Here is a 14,260-nt window from a genome sequence, read left to right on the forward strand (position 1 = left end):
TATTCTGTGCCATTTGTTCAACCTTCATGACCACGTAGATTTTCATAGTGAAAGCAACTTTTTTTTTTGCAAAACTTTTTTTTTTATTCGCACGCGCGCATCAGTTTTGGGGTTCCCAGAGGATGTCATCCATATAATCAAATCAACATGGCCTTACCGGTCACATCTGTTGTGTCATCGTTTCAAACTCTGCATAATACATTGTAAAAAGGTTCAGGGCAGATGTAATTTCCTTATTTAGAAAGTCTACTACAATGTAGTTGCTTCTTCCTATTTGTCTTTGAAATTCTTTCCATTGTTAGTAGCACATTTTATAAGATTGCAACTGTTTCAAAAACATTTTTATGATTGCTCCACAGCTTTGACACAACCATACATGAAGCATTATCCCATAGAATTTGCAACTTTATGAATCTGTCTCAATTTGTGATCTGTTTTTCTGCTTTTCAAAAGCTTCTAAAAGCTTTCAGTTTGTAGAATTTAGGACACAGAATGTCAGAATGTACTTTTCTTTCAGTTGGTTGAACTCTTTTTCCCACTGTAACTCACTGTCTGTCTTGTGCATGCATGCTTGCTTCCTTGACAGGCCACCGTTTGCTTGGAGGTAATCTCTTTCAGAATCTATACAGTCATGAATGAACATTATTGCTTGACAATCGTACATGTTACAGTGTATGGCAGTAAGGCCGCAGCAAGTAAGTTTTATGGATGACATCAGCGCACGCATAAATTTTCGCCTGATTTTGGAAAAAGAAAAGAAGAAATTTTGTTGCCTTTTGAAAGTGGTCAACATGCAGAAAATGGGCAAAGATGTCTGTTGCCATGCTGGAAGGTGGATGACAGATAACTATGAAGAGAGGAGACAAGAAAAGGCTCTGATTTAATTTTTTGCTTCTTACTTTGAAGCAGTGATATGTGATGCTGGCTGTGTATATGTGATCTTCCCACTGAATCAAAACCATTTGTACAATGATTGAGTCAAAATTTTATGATGAAGGAATCTTGTTTTTTTTCGGCCCGCCTTGTTTTTTTTTCACCCGCTCGCATTAGATTTGGAGTTTGTGGAGGATGTCATCCATAAAATTTACTTGCTGTGGCCTAAGACAACAATACTACAAAACTCAACTATCTTACAAGTAAAAATGTATTTCTACAAACTACTATCTATAACAATATATGAGTTACAATATGGTCATGTTTGATAGTTTGGTCTCGCTTATAGAATGAGGTATACAGAAATTGACCTACAATGTATGTATAGGACTGGCACTCGACCATAAGTCAAGTAATGTAAGTCAAGTATGTAGGCAGATATGGGAGTTGGACACGACAATAAGGCCACACCAATTTAATTTGTTGGTTAACGGATTTTTGTAGGAAAATAATGGTGTGGGCGGGCAAAAAAATAAAAATAAAAACGGGCCTGGGCATCCTACATGTATTATGACCCAAAATGGTACGATAGGAGCCATGAAGTCAACACACCAGGCTGGTTCAAAATTTAAACAATGAATTTTGAACTTTTAAAGATACCATTGCATTGAAAGATGAAATAACTGTAACAACTAGGATGAAAAGGACTGTTTTCAAACTATTCAGGGCAAAATATGAGCATTTTGCAGTTGATTCTGAATTTTTATTTTTATTTGCAAACCAGAAAAAAATAAAGCGGGCGAATCCGTTAACCAAGAAATTAAATTGGTGTGGCCTCACAAATCTTTGAGCAGGCCCTGAGATGTGTTGACAGCCATTGTTCCATCACCAACATCACCATAACAAGTCAGAGGCAGAATTGGGCATGCTTGACCTTGTATGTGAATGAGTGGAGGACTATGTGAATTTTTGCCATGTGAAAAGGCAAAGTCATTTGTGACTGATGACAGAATATACACACACATATAGGCACTCTGTGATTCTAAGACACTATCTATAATTATGTTAGTTATCAAGCCAACCAATAGGGGTATATTTCAATTTTGTAATTCACTTGCCCTTGTAGTGTGTCCTCTTTAGGACGGGTCCATGTAGTCAGGCAGCTTTCACACAGTGCTTTCCCTGTTTCTTAGCCATGAGAAGAAGCAGTGAACCATGTATAATGTCCCAACAAATGGAAAGCAATGAGTTAAATGCACCATTACACATGTCAAGCTTTTTCTTCTTTTCGGAAATCAGCTTATGTATTTTATTTATACTAGATTAAATATACTATGATCCAAAGTTGTATTTCATCAAGTTTAGTCAGTTAGAATAGTCAGGGTCAACCTCAGCACCCCAAAATGAAGCTAACAAATTTGCTTAAGTGAAGGTGATGTTGTGTTGAGAAAGGTCATGTTTGGGGCAGGCAGCAGTGTTTTGACTTTTTCCTCAAACAACGCTCCCGGCCGTGGCTCCACACTTCAATTTTGTACAGGGGGCTAGGAGAAGAGTGCTGCTTGTACGAGCCTGTCTCTCCCTGACTCTAACGTTTTCCTGCTCTCTCTCTCTCTCTCTCTCCTGCTTTCTCACACCCCTGGGTGCTCTCACTTGAAGTGGCACAAGGCTGAATCTGGCCGGCTGCTTGTGGAGATTGTAAGTACATGTATACTGGTGCTGGGAGCCAGTTTTCATCTGGCATGCTGAGACATGTTTGTCACTAAGCCCCTGTCACACATTCTGGACCTTTCCCCTGACATTACCCCCAAACACCAGCCAACCACGTTCGGGAGCAGATTGACCAGATTTAGGCCACGCCTACATGTATCTCTATGTGGGAATCTAAACGGTTTTAAGTTATTTTTGACAAAATATTTACACATAAACACACAACAAAAGTGTAGCTATGCTGGGAAGCTTTCGAGACGTACTCTGTCTCTTCATCAACCCGATTAAGATCTCGTCTTGGAGTTCTCTTGTCACGTGACTTGATGGGATAATCACGTGACAAGAGACAGTCATATACAGTCATATACATCCCAAATATGGTTGGCTGGTGTTCTGGGTTTTAAGTTAAATTTGAATCAAATTTGACCCCTGGTCACATCCCCAAAACTGCTGACTTACATCCCAAATATGGTTGGCTGGTGTACTGCTGACTTACAGCTGAATACCAGCCTATCTTTATGTGGGAATCTAAACGGATTTGAGTTAAATTTGAGTCAAATTTGACCCCTGGTCACAACTCCAAAACTGCTCAGACTTACATCCCAAATATGGTTTGCTGGTGCTCCGCTGACTTACAGCTGAATACCAGCCTAAATGTTTATGAGGGAATCTAAACAGATTTGAGTTAAATTTGAGTCAAATTTGACCCCTGGTCACATCCCCAAAACTGATGACTTACATCCCAAATATGGTTGGCTGGTGTTCTGCTGACTTACAGCTGAATACCAGCCTAAATGTTTATGAGGGAATCTAAATGGATTTGTGTTAAAATTGAGTCAAATATGACCCCTGATCACAACTCCAAAACTGCTGACTTACATCCCAAATATGGTTGGCTGGTGTTTTGCTGACTTACAGCTGAATACCAGCCTAAATGTTTATGAGGGAATCTACACGGATTTGAGTTAAAATTGAGTCAAATTTGACCCCTGAAATTTGATCCCCAAAACTGCTCAAACTTACATCCCAAATATAGTTGGCTGGTGTTCTGCTGACTTCCCCAAATGTTTTAAACATTATTGTGGAACATTTGGTTGGCGCAGCCGAATAGTAACCAACCTCGCCAAACACCAGTCAACTTTGCTCCGACCTGCACCTAACCATGGTTGCGGTGCATTAGGCTAGTGTTGGGGAGACCAAATTTGTGAACGTGTGACAGGAGCTTACAACATGGCACCACTGACTGACTTCTGTTGCTGCATGACGAATGTTGGAAATAACAAAATTTCCATAACAACTTTAACACCTGACAGCAACAACTTTCCTCTTTAGGCTGCAACCCATGGGCAACCAAAAATGTCACATATTGTTCAAGGAATTTGACTGTTTTTTGTCTTTTATATTTTGCATGTTCCTGTTGTAACATCAAGTTCAGTTTTGGCTGCTCAATGGTTTCATAGCAATTTCAGGGTGGCAAAACTTGATTTTTCAACTCAATTTTCTAGTCATTGTTTTAATTTTAATTAGTAAGTTGAATCAACACCTATCCTATAGCATACTGATATACACATGTATGTGATGTCTCTGACAGAACATGGTTGCTTGTTTTGTATCTGGTTCTAGCTACATGTATTTCTCGAGAAAACAAAGAGAAAGCTCAAGTAGCTTGCTTTTGGAGCTTTTTCCAATACTTGAAATGATGACGAAAACATGCGAAGAAATGGCCGCAGTACAAGTCATTTAAATGTACCAGACAGATTTCCTAAATCCCTGCCACCCTGAAATTGCATCAGAATGATGCCTTTAAGAAATAATTGTGTTAAAAATGGATGAATTCACATCCTAAAGTTTAGTATAACGTTCCTTCCATTCACTCCCATAGCGACATGTACAGTAACTGTTAGGTCTAGGAAAAAAAATGTAACATTTCTGTTTCCTGTTTCCCGACCAACCCTAGAAAAAAAGTGCCCTAGTCTTTTTTTGGTGGACCCCTACAAGGGACATACAGTTTTCGAGCTGATCGACCCACGATTTCTAGCTCCATGATCTGACAACTGAGTGATGTAACATTGTTCAATCAGTTTTCCAACACTACTGACATTGAAAATGAAAGTGTCCTCATGCAAGTTTTACTTTGTTGAACTGTATTATATGTTATAAGTTGGATCACTAGAGATTGCAATGTCTAAAAAAAAGAAAGAAAAAAAGAAAAAAAAAAGATAATTCCTACCTACCGACACTATTTTTTTCATGACTGAAACAGGAAACACAGCATTTTTTTTCCTAGGCCTTTCAGTAATGGATGCATGGTGACAGACGCCCCACCACTGCAGTTGTTTTGATGTCTTGATTCCCTGGATAAGGAAAAGACCTGCTAGCAACTTGCTAAATAAATGCCTGTGCAAGACCTTGACTCCTTTACTTTGTTTTTTTTCCTGGCATGCCCAAGTGGTTTTGTGTCTGTCTTTGCTTCTGTACTCCTACACTGAGTGCTAGCCTGAGCATGCCTCTTGTAAACTGTGGTCTGTCTGTAATCACTTCATTGCATGGTTCCTGCTGTAACAATTAGGCTATGCAAAAGTAGTAAGTGCAATAATACAAATTTAAAGTAGTGCAATAATGGGGGAATGTTATTCAGTAAGGCTGTTTTTATCTATTTCTGTTAATTTTTTTTTAATGTACAAAATTTAATGTAGATGTTGACACTATAGAGAATTTTTTTTCTCAAAATATCACTCATTTTCAGGACTGGTGATTGTTTCTCTCTCAAGTTTCTATTATTGCTGTTGAATTTTGATACAATAAAAAAATTAATCCTTTGCCAAAGACACCATTCTAGAATAATTATTTTAATGTATAGATTTTGATTGCACTAGCAAGATAAGTACATGTACATGTATATGTAACTGCAACATGATAATTTGAAAATCATGAAACACATAATTTTGTTTTAGTAAGACAGGCCAAGCACACAATACAGTTAAAACAAAATGAAATGTAAAAGGATTGTATTATATTCACACCATACCATTGGCTATTTTTAGACCAAAAATGTGTATTCTTGATTCCTGGCATTGGCGTTAAAATCAACTGAATTTTTTTTCTTTCACAGACGACATATAGAGGAACTTGAGGAGGAACACCGTAAAGCAGAGGATGAAAGGATGGCGGAGCAGAGAGCCAAGGAGCAGGAGCTCGAACAGAGAAGGCTCCAGGTCTGGTACACCAAGCAAACTAGGGAAAAAGATATTTTTGCAGCTGTGTTTTAATTTTATTGCAAGAATAGCGTTGTGAATTACATTGTAGTATGCAGTAAAACAATGGAAACATTCATGGTATGGTGTGATTTTGTGGTCCAAAGGTTACTGCAAAAGACACAACAAAATTGTCAAAATTTTAGTTTGACACATAGCTGCTGATAACTACTACTACTACTACTACTACTACTACTACAGTAACTACTACTTCAACTACATGCACTACTACTACTACTCTACTACTACTCTTCTACTACATGTACTACTAAAATAAATACTACTACTGTAGCTACTACTACTATTGCTACTGCTACCACTAACTACTACTACTACTACTTCTCCTACTACTACAAATGTACTGCTACTACATGTACTACTGCTACTACTACTACTACTACTGCAACCACTACTACTGCTACTATAATTATTACTGCTACAGTAACTGCTACTACTACTACTACTACTACTACTACTACTGCTACTATTACAACAGTAACTACTACTGTTGCTACTACTTCTACTGCATGAGTAGTTGACATTGGCCCGTGTGTTTGTGTGTTGTCAGGTGGAGAAGCTGCAGCAGGAGAGTCTGACGGTGAAACGTGAGGCGGAGGAGGTTCAACAGAAGATCAAGAAGGAACGGGACGCCCTGAAGAGGAGGAGCATGGACATCGAGAAACAACTCAGGGACTACATGCAGGAGAAGGAGAAATTCCAGGTGTGACTGTTTTTTTCGTATGAACTGGCAGGGCTCGAAATTCATTTTTGGGAATAGGTGCACTGGTGCACCCAACCTAAAAATTTAGGTGCACAAATTTTTTTTGGGTGCACCATATAAAACAAAACCTACAAAATGTATGTACAGATCTTACTGCTCCTCTTCTGAGCTTGAATCTGAAATGGGAGCTAACTTCAAAATCTTACACAAGTACTACTACTAACTGTAACAACAAAGATTTTATTCTTTATCTGACACTTACACGCCAAGAATATCCTGTATACTACTAGACATTTGATATGCACAAAAACACCTACAAAAATATTTGGGTGCACCAGTGCACCCACAGAAAAAAATTGGGTGCACAGCTCCAATATTGGGTGCACTAAGGTGCACATGCACCCAGTATTTCCAGCCCTGACTGGTTTTGCACTCACTGGGCAAACATTAAAAAAATGATAATATAAGCAAAACAGATAAACAATGTTTGTTGTTGACGTCAGGTGGAGAAGATTCAGGAGATTCAGGCGAGGGAGGAGGAGCGCGCTCAGTTTGAGAAGGAGAGGAAAGAACGGGTCCTGGAGCGACAGAAACTGGAGAAGGAGAATGAAGAGATCAAGCTGAGGATGCAGGATGAACTCCAGAAACTTGAGGTACTGACTGCTTTATTACTGACCAGTGACTGCTTTACTACTGACCAGTGACTACTTTACTACTGACCAGTCACTGCTTTACTACAGATCAGTGACTGCTTTATTACTGACCAGTGACTGCTTTATTACTGACCAGTGACTGCTTTACTACTGATCAGTGACTGCTTTACTACTGACCAGTCACTGCTTTACTACTGACCAGTGACTGCTTTACTACTGACCAGTGACTGCTTTACTACTGATCAGTGACTGCTTTACTGCTGACCAGTGACTGCTTTACTACAGATCAGTGACTGCTTTACTACTGACCAGTGACTGCTTTATTACTGACCAGTGACTGCTTTACTACTGACCAGTGACTGCTTTACTACTGACCAGTGACTGCTTTACTACTGACCAGTGACTGCTTTACTACTGACCAGTGACTGCTTTACTACTGACCAGTGACTGCTTTACTACTGACCAGTGACTGCTTTACTACTGACCAGTGACTGCTTTACTACTGATCAGTGATAGGGAACAGTACCACAGAAACTTGTGGTACTGACTGCTTTACTACTGACCAGTGACTGCGTAACTACTGACCAGTGACTACGTAACTACTGACCAGTGACTGCTTTACTACTGATCAGTGACTGCTTTACTACTGATCAGTGACTGCTTTACCACTGACCAGTGACTGCTTTACTACTGATCAGTGACTGCTTTACTACTGACCAGTGACTGCTTTACTACTGATCAGTGACTGCTTTACTACTGACCAGTGACTGGTTTACTACTGATCAGTGACTGCTTTACTACTGATCAGTGACTGCTTTACTACTGATAAGTGACTGGTTTACTACTGACCAGTGACTGCTTTACTACTGATAAGTGACTGCTCTACTACTGACCAGTGACTGCTTTACTACTGATCAGTGACTGCTTTACTACTGATCAGTGGCTGCTTCACTACTGATCAGTGACTGCTTTACTACTGATCAGTGACTGCTTTACTACTGATAAGTGACTGCTTTACTACTGATCAGTGACTGCTTTACTACTGATCAGTGACTGCTTCACTACTGATCAGTGACTGCTTTACTACTGATCAGTGACTGCTTTACTACTGATAAGTGATGGTGAACAGTACCACAAAAACTTGTGGAAGTTGTGATGCTTTAGCTTGTTAGTGTGCAAAGATGTTTAAAAAGTGCTGTTGTTTGTGCTGTGTGTAGGAGATGGAGGAGACACAGAAGCAGGCAGCTGAGGCAGCCAAGCAGCAAATAGCCACAGAACTGGCCAGTCTGGAAACAGAGAGGCAGCAACAGAAGAACAGGTTGGAGGCAGAAATGAGGAGGTGAGATTTTCATCTACACCATATGGAACGAATTTTGTTGTATTATGCATGGACTTAAGATTCCTGTAATGCAATATAAGGGATTGCATTTGCTTTTTCCGATGGCAACGTACAAAACAATCATTATGATAGTGTAAGAACATAAATCTTAAAAAGGGAAGAATCTATTTCTAGGTAACAAGAATTTGGGTACGTGAAAAAGCACTGTGCTTCACCTCCATTGAGTACATGTAGGACCAAAGAAGACATTTTTGGCTATTGGAACTAAGAATATTCTTACCAGTGTTGAGATTGTCTTGCGTTACATGTATAGTCTGTACAGTCATTCATTCATTACAAAAAGCACCAACTTCAACTTCTAATCAGTTAGCCTTGTGTATAGTAGCCTTGTGTATTAGACTTTCTATCCTCTATTTTGATGTCCCAAGGAAGACTTTGCTATTTATTAATTGTCACTGGAAGTTTTGAGCCACTCACACTGGGAAGGTCCTTTTTGATGTGTGGTGGGATCTTAAACTTACTCAAGGTGTGGCTGTCCTCTGGCTTTACGTCCTATCTGAGAGAATGTCCCTAACCGAAGCTATATATGTATATAGGTACTCATTTACATTTAAGTCAATTTAGGAAAGATGTGTAAAGTGCAAGAACACAACATTGGGGCCTGCCAGAATTTTGAACTTAACATCTTCAGATTCTGAGTCAACAACCCTAACTACAAGAGCATCCTGCCACCATCATCTTTTTTTTTCAGGCTTGCTGAACAGGAGGCTGTGCAGAGGGAACGTGCCCAGAGGTTTGAGGAGGACATCCAGCAGCAGAGAGAGGAACTGCAGCAGGAGAAGGATGAGGAGATGAGGCTGGTAGAGGAAGAGAAAAGAAAGGTCAGTAACAGTGGCAATCTGTGGACAACATTTATTTTGCACTGATGATTTTAAATTTTGTTTGCTATACTTTTTTTTAAATTTTATGCACTTGTATTCCTGGTGTGGTTTAAATTTGCTATTAAATGCAAGTCATAGCAAATCTGCATAATTTTACATTTCTAGCTACATTTTGGACTTAAAAAACATCCTTCACATCAAAAAGAAGAATAGACATGTACATGCCTGTGCATACAATGTACATGTATATTTTGTATTATGTATGTGTGTGCATGTGTGTTTGTGCATGTACAATGTATGTGTGTTTGTGCATGTATGTGTGTGTGTGACTGTGTATTTGCATGGCACATGGATGTATGTATCTGTCAGTACTAGCCAGCCTTAATTTTGTAAGATCGAGTCAAGTGCCAAAGGCCAGAGGCGCGACAATCCAAGTGGGGTCCAGGGACATGCTCCTCCATGAAAATTTTGGAATCTTGACCCTGTGAAATGCTATTTACTGCATTTTGAGGGGCAAATATTGCTGGTAGACTAAGCTTACCTTTAATGACTCACATCTCATTACATTTACATGACAGTTTTTTTCTTTGAAGGATTGGGCAACATTTTTGTCTGGTCGCGAACAGCAAAATTCTGTGAAATGATGGAAAGATGGATGCTGGCTAGAACACTGGAATTTGTATATTTATAAAGCGCCATTCAGTGGGTAAAAATCCTCATCGTAAAATTACTATGCATTGTATTGACACCGACAATGCTGTCCCCTGCCCAGGTTGAAGAACTGAAGACAGAGTTAGGGAGACTGAGGACAGACGCAAACACCAAGAAGCAGGATCACCAGAAAGAGTTGGAGCTCGCCGTACAAAGGTACAACTCTACTCACTCCACTCTACTCAGAACTTCAAAATTTAATCATAGTTAAAGGCATCCAATGCACTTTCAGGGCTGGATTTCCAAACTTTAAGTCAATTTTCTGGTCATTCTTTTAATGAAGTACCAATGAGTTGAATCAATCCTATGCCATATAACATACATGTACTTTATATATTTGAGGCTGGTTCTAGCTATTTATGGGCAGTACCTTAAAAGAGACAACTCACGTGTCTTGTTTTTGGGCTATTTCAAATGCTTCATTAAGTGTGAAATGATGCCAAAAATGTGCTAAGAAATGGCAGTAAGTGTCAATATCAGACAGATTTTCTAAGGCCATACCAATTTAATTTCTTGGTTAATGGATTTTTCTAGAAAAATAATGGAGCGGGCGGTCGAAAAAAAGATAAAAATAAAAACAGGCCTAAGCATCCTATTATGGCCCAAAATAGTACGTCAAAAAAATGTAGGAGAAATAAAGTCAACACACCAGGTTGGTTCAAAATTTAAACAATGAATTTGGAACTTTTAATGATACAATTGCATTGAAAGATGGAACAAGAAGCCATAGGCGACAATTCTCCGTGAAGTATTATATATTGCAACAAAAAGAAGTAGCCATTGGCGACAATTCTCTGTGAAGTGTGATAAATCGAACAAAGAAAAATTGTTTAAACGCGCGTCGGCTCAGTCATCTTAAGACGCAACAACCAATCAGAGATGCGAGATGCCTACACGTGACGCGGGAAGGGCGCGCGATGCCCGAAATATTTTTGCGTCAATATTCAGCGCCGTGATTCAAGAGATTAATACCCGGAAACAATTTTTTTCTTGTTTTGAACGCATTAACATGCATTTACGCTAATCTAGTATGATTCAGGGTTACTTTTTTTTTAACCTGCCATGGCCAGATTATCTAAAGATGTGTGTATTGTGTGTACAATCTATAGAAAGAGAAATGTACATCAGGCCCGATCATCCGATTTTCACGTTTCGGTTTTTTGGACTCGGTTCATGAACGTATTTTGGTTTGGCTCCTGGAATGTGCAAAAAAATGACTCCCGGGACTGTCTACAGGGAACACTCGCACATTCGCGGTGTATCAGGACAGCGCGACTGGTCGTCATTAGCGCAGTAACAGTTGCATAAACGGACGAAACCATTTCAAAGAAATGGGGATGTTTCGAAAATAAGCATTTACTCCAATATCAAAACAGCTACGGTAAAAATAAAAAGACGTGCATCATCCCGGACATAATGCAACACCACATGCGAAATTACACAGAAATGCGACGTACGGAAGAATGCGTTTTGGCTGCGAACATCTTCCAAAAAACTTGGCATCTCTTAACCATGGGCAAAAACATCTGGAACCACTTATAAAAACCACCCCGTATCTGCATGAACTTTTTTGAACCCCACTGCTATTCCAAACAACGCGTTTTTCTGGACCATTCCAATTCGCCTCGTAATTGTAGGGGTGCGTCTGCGATATTACATTGACCGCGAAAGCAGCAACGGCAAAAATACACATTCGTGCATCAACACGGGCATGCCCGCAGACGGCGTATAAAATTGCGTGCCGATTACACAAAGAGAACCCAGTGTTTTGACTGCGAACATGAAAAATCAGCCGATTACAACACTCCGTCCGGAGGTCCTGACCTCCTTCACGGAGTAATAACTGTAACAACTAGGAAGAAAAGGACTGTTTTCAACTGTTCAGGGCAAAATATGAGCATTTTGCTGTCGATTCTGAAATGTTTTTTTGCAAATCAGAAAAAAATGAAGTGGGCGAATCCCTTAACCAAGAAATTAGATTGGTGTGGCCTTATCCATATTTCTATACACTTCTACTACCAGCAAGGAAATTATCTTATTTTTGAATTCACTATGTTGGATACTTTGTTTATCAAAATGAGGTGGGGTGGTTTGAGACTTGCTCCAAATACCACAGTGGCTATACTTTGCATAAAAAAAAAATCTACATGTACTTGCCCAATCGGGCAAGTTCAGGGGGATATGCACTTGCCCGAACAGTACTTTTACTTGCCCTGAGCAAGTGGGCAAGTGGACTTGTCCGACCCTGTGTTGATGTGTTTTACCCCCCAGGTTTGAGGAGCTGGAGAGAGAAAAGATGTCGGCCATCGCTAAGAAGGAAGAGAAGCTGCAGAAGAAGAAGGACAGGTTGGAGAGGGAGATCCAAGATGGCCGCCAGCAGCTGGAGTCTGACCTTGAGTTCCTGCACCACCGCGAGGTCAGACTAAAACAGATCAGCGAGATGGTCGACTTCGAAAACGAGGAGGAGAGACTGGAGGTATTATTAGAGTATGCTAGCCCGGTTTGGGGAGGCCTGCCCAAACGCCTCAGTCTCAAATATGCTTGAAGTTGTGCAAAAGAGATGCTGTAGGATCATTAGCATTCCAGTTGAATCTTTGCCTTCTTTGTGTCCAAGCGAAATCAGATCACTCAATTCAGAACATCCTGAAGGATGCTGTTAGTCCCCTGCTTGAATTTTTGTGTCCACTCCGACACAATTACACGTAATTACAACTTGCGTGCAGAGGTAAACCAGCCACTGTCTTAACATCCAGTAAAATGAAAAGACATTGATTGAACAGTCATGCACTGAAGCTATTGTCTAAAACCTGATCTTTGTATATGTATAGTCACTGTGGTTTTATGATGTTATTCATCTCTGGTAATACTGAATTTCAGAATGTTGTACTCATGGATGTGATAAGTTTTTGTGCTGTATTTTACCGCTAATGATGCAGATATTTGTACAATATAGGATTTTCTGCTAACTATCTTTTTGTAATAATGGGTGCATGTTGTGAATACTCGACATATTTCATGCGCTTCATTGTTACATACCAGTCGATATTCATTAAATCTGAATCTTGAATCTTGAAAGGTGGAGAGAGAGGCCCAGGCTATCGAGCAGGAGAGGATGAGACTACAGGACCAGGAGCAGTGGCTCAACGACCAGGAGAAAGAACTAGAGGTCATCCTCGCAGCAGACCAAAAGGTCCTCGAGGAGGAGAAGGCAAGCCTCCAAGAAGAGTTGAGCAAAGAGAAAGACAGGATAGACGGCCTGCAGATGACTCAGTCGGTGATTGAGCGGCAGATCGAGGAGAGCAGCGCGGCCCTGGAGAGGAGGACCACCAAGATCATGCAGGACGACGCGCGGCTGAACGAGCTGGAGCGGCAGAGGAAGGTCACGGTCTGCACGCTGGAGGAGGAGAAAAAACTACTGCAGGAGGAGAAACTGCAGCTGGAGATCATCGAGAAACAGCAGAGAGAGGACGCTGAGGTCAGTATGGGGAGGGGGGAGGCGTGTGGAAACAAGGTAGCAGAACACAGTTTTTGCCCTATGGGGATTTCTATAGTTAAGGACCCCAAGATGACTCACATCGACGCGGTAAAAATTATAGTAGGGTGCATTTCACAAATACGAAAATTGAATATGTTTGAGAAGAAGGTACAAACTACAAAATATCTAGAAACCAAAAAATCCTGTCGGCGTATCTGCTCGTAACGTACACTTTGAAATCGCCCTCTACGGATGTGACCTGAACTGCAGCCGACTCACCCGGAAAGCCAGTTGCATAATTCAGCGCATTTATACACGAACTGCAAAACCTTCACAATTCAAATCATACAGTCTCAAACCCGATACATTCCTACACAGCGCAATTTACATCTGGCTGACACTCTTATCAGGCTTCCTACCCAGCCTTCAAGAATATTCTCTGCACTACTTTCTATGCTCGCGTCACAGACCCCGGGGGTCGCCCATTAATACTGTGTGCTGCTACCACAAGAAAATGCTTCTCAAACCTAGAAAAAAGGTAACATTTGCCATGCAAAGCAAATGCATAATGTTTACTTTCGCATATGGTCTGCTCTGTTAATTCTTAGTACTCAAACACATTCATATAGTATATATGGTCAGACAG

The 14,260-nt window shown here is 40.3% G+C and overlaps 1 protein-coding gene across 4 annotated transcripts in view; it reads left to right on the top strand.

Annotated features, from left to right (window-relative positions):
* The window catches only part of LOC109477093 (kinesin-like protein KIF16B), a 105,152-nt gene that overhangs the window by 66,866 nt on the left and 24,026 nt on the right, over positions 1 to 14,260 (top strand). For 3 of the 4 annotated variants that reach the window (XM_019778135.1, XM_019778139.1, XM_019778137.1), the window contains exons 23-31: positions 2,530 to 2,568; positions 5,693 to 5,795; positions 6,403 to 6,555; positions 7,059 to 7,208; positions 8,426 to 8,547; positions 9,299 to 9,428; positions 10,201 to 10,295; positions 12,411 to 12,615; positions 13,216 to 13,614. In XM_019778135.1, the coding sequence (XP_019633694.1) occupies positions 2,530 to 2,568; positions 5,693 to 5,795; positions 6,403 to 6,555; positions 7,059 to 7,208; positions 8,426 to 8,547; positions 9,299 to 9,428; positions 10,201 to 10,295; positions 12,411 to 12,615; positions 13,216 to 13,614 (1,396 nt within the window). The remainder of the gene's footprint in view (positions 1 to 2,529; positions 2,569 to 5,692; positions 5,796 to 6,402; positions 6,556 to 7,058; positions 7,209 to 8,425; positions 8,548 to 9,298; positions 9,429 to 10,200; positions 10,296 to 12,410; positions 12,616 to 13,215; positions 13,615 to 14,260) is intronic. The other variant, XM_019778138.1, reaches the window with a different exon arrangement.

Source organism: Branchiostoma belcheri, unplaced genomic scaffold (assembly GCF_001625305.1).
Source record: "Branchiostoma belcheri isolate BF01 breed outbred unplaced genomic scaffold, Haploidv18h27 scaffold4, whole genome shotgun sequence".
Lineage (NCBI taxonomy): Eukaryota > Metazoa > Chordata > Leptocardii > Amphioxiformes > Branchiostomatidae > Branchiostoma > Branchiostoma belcheri.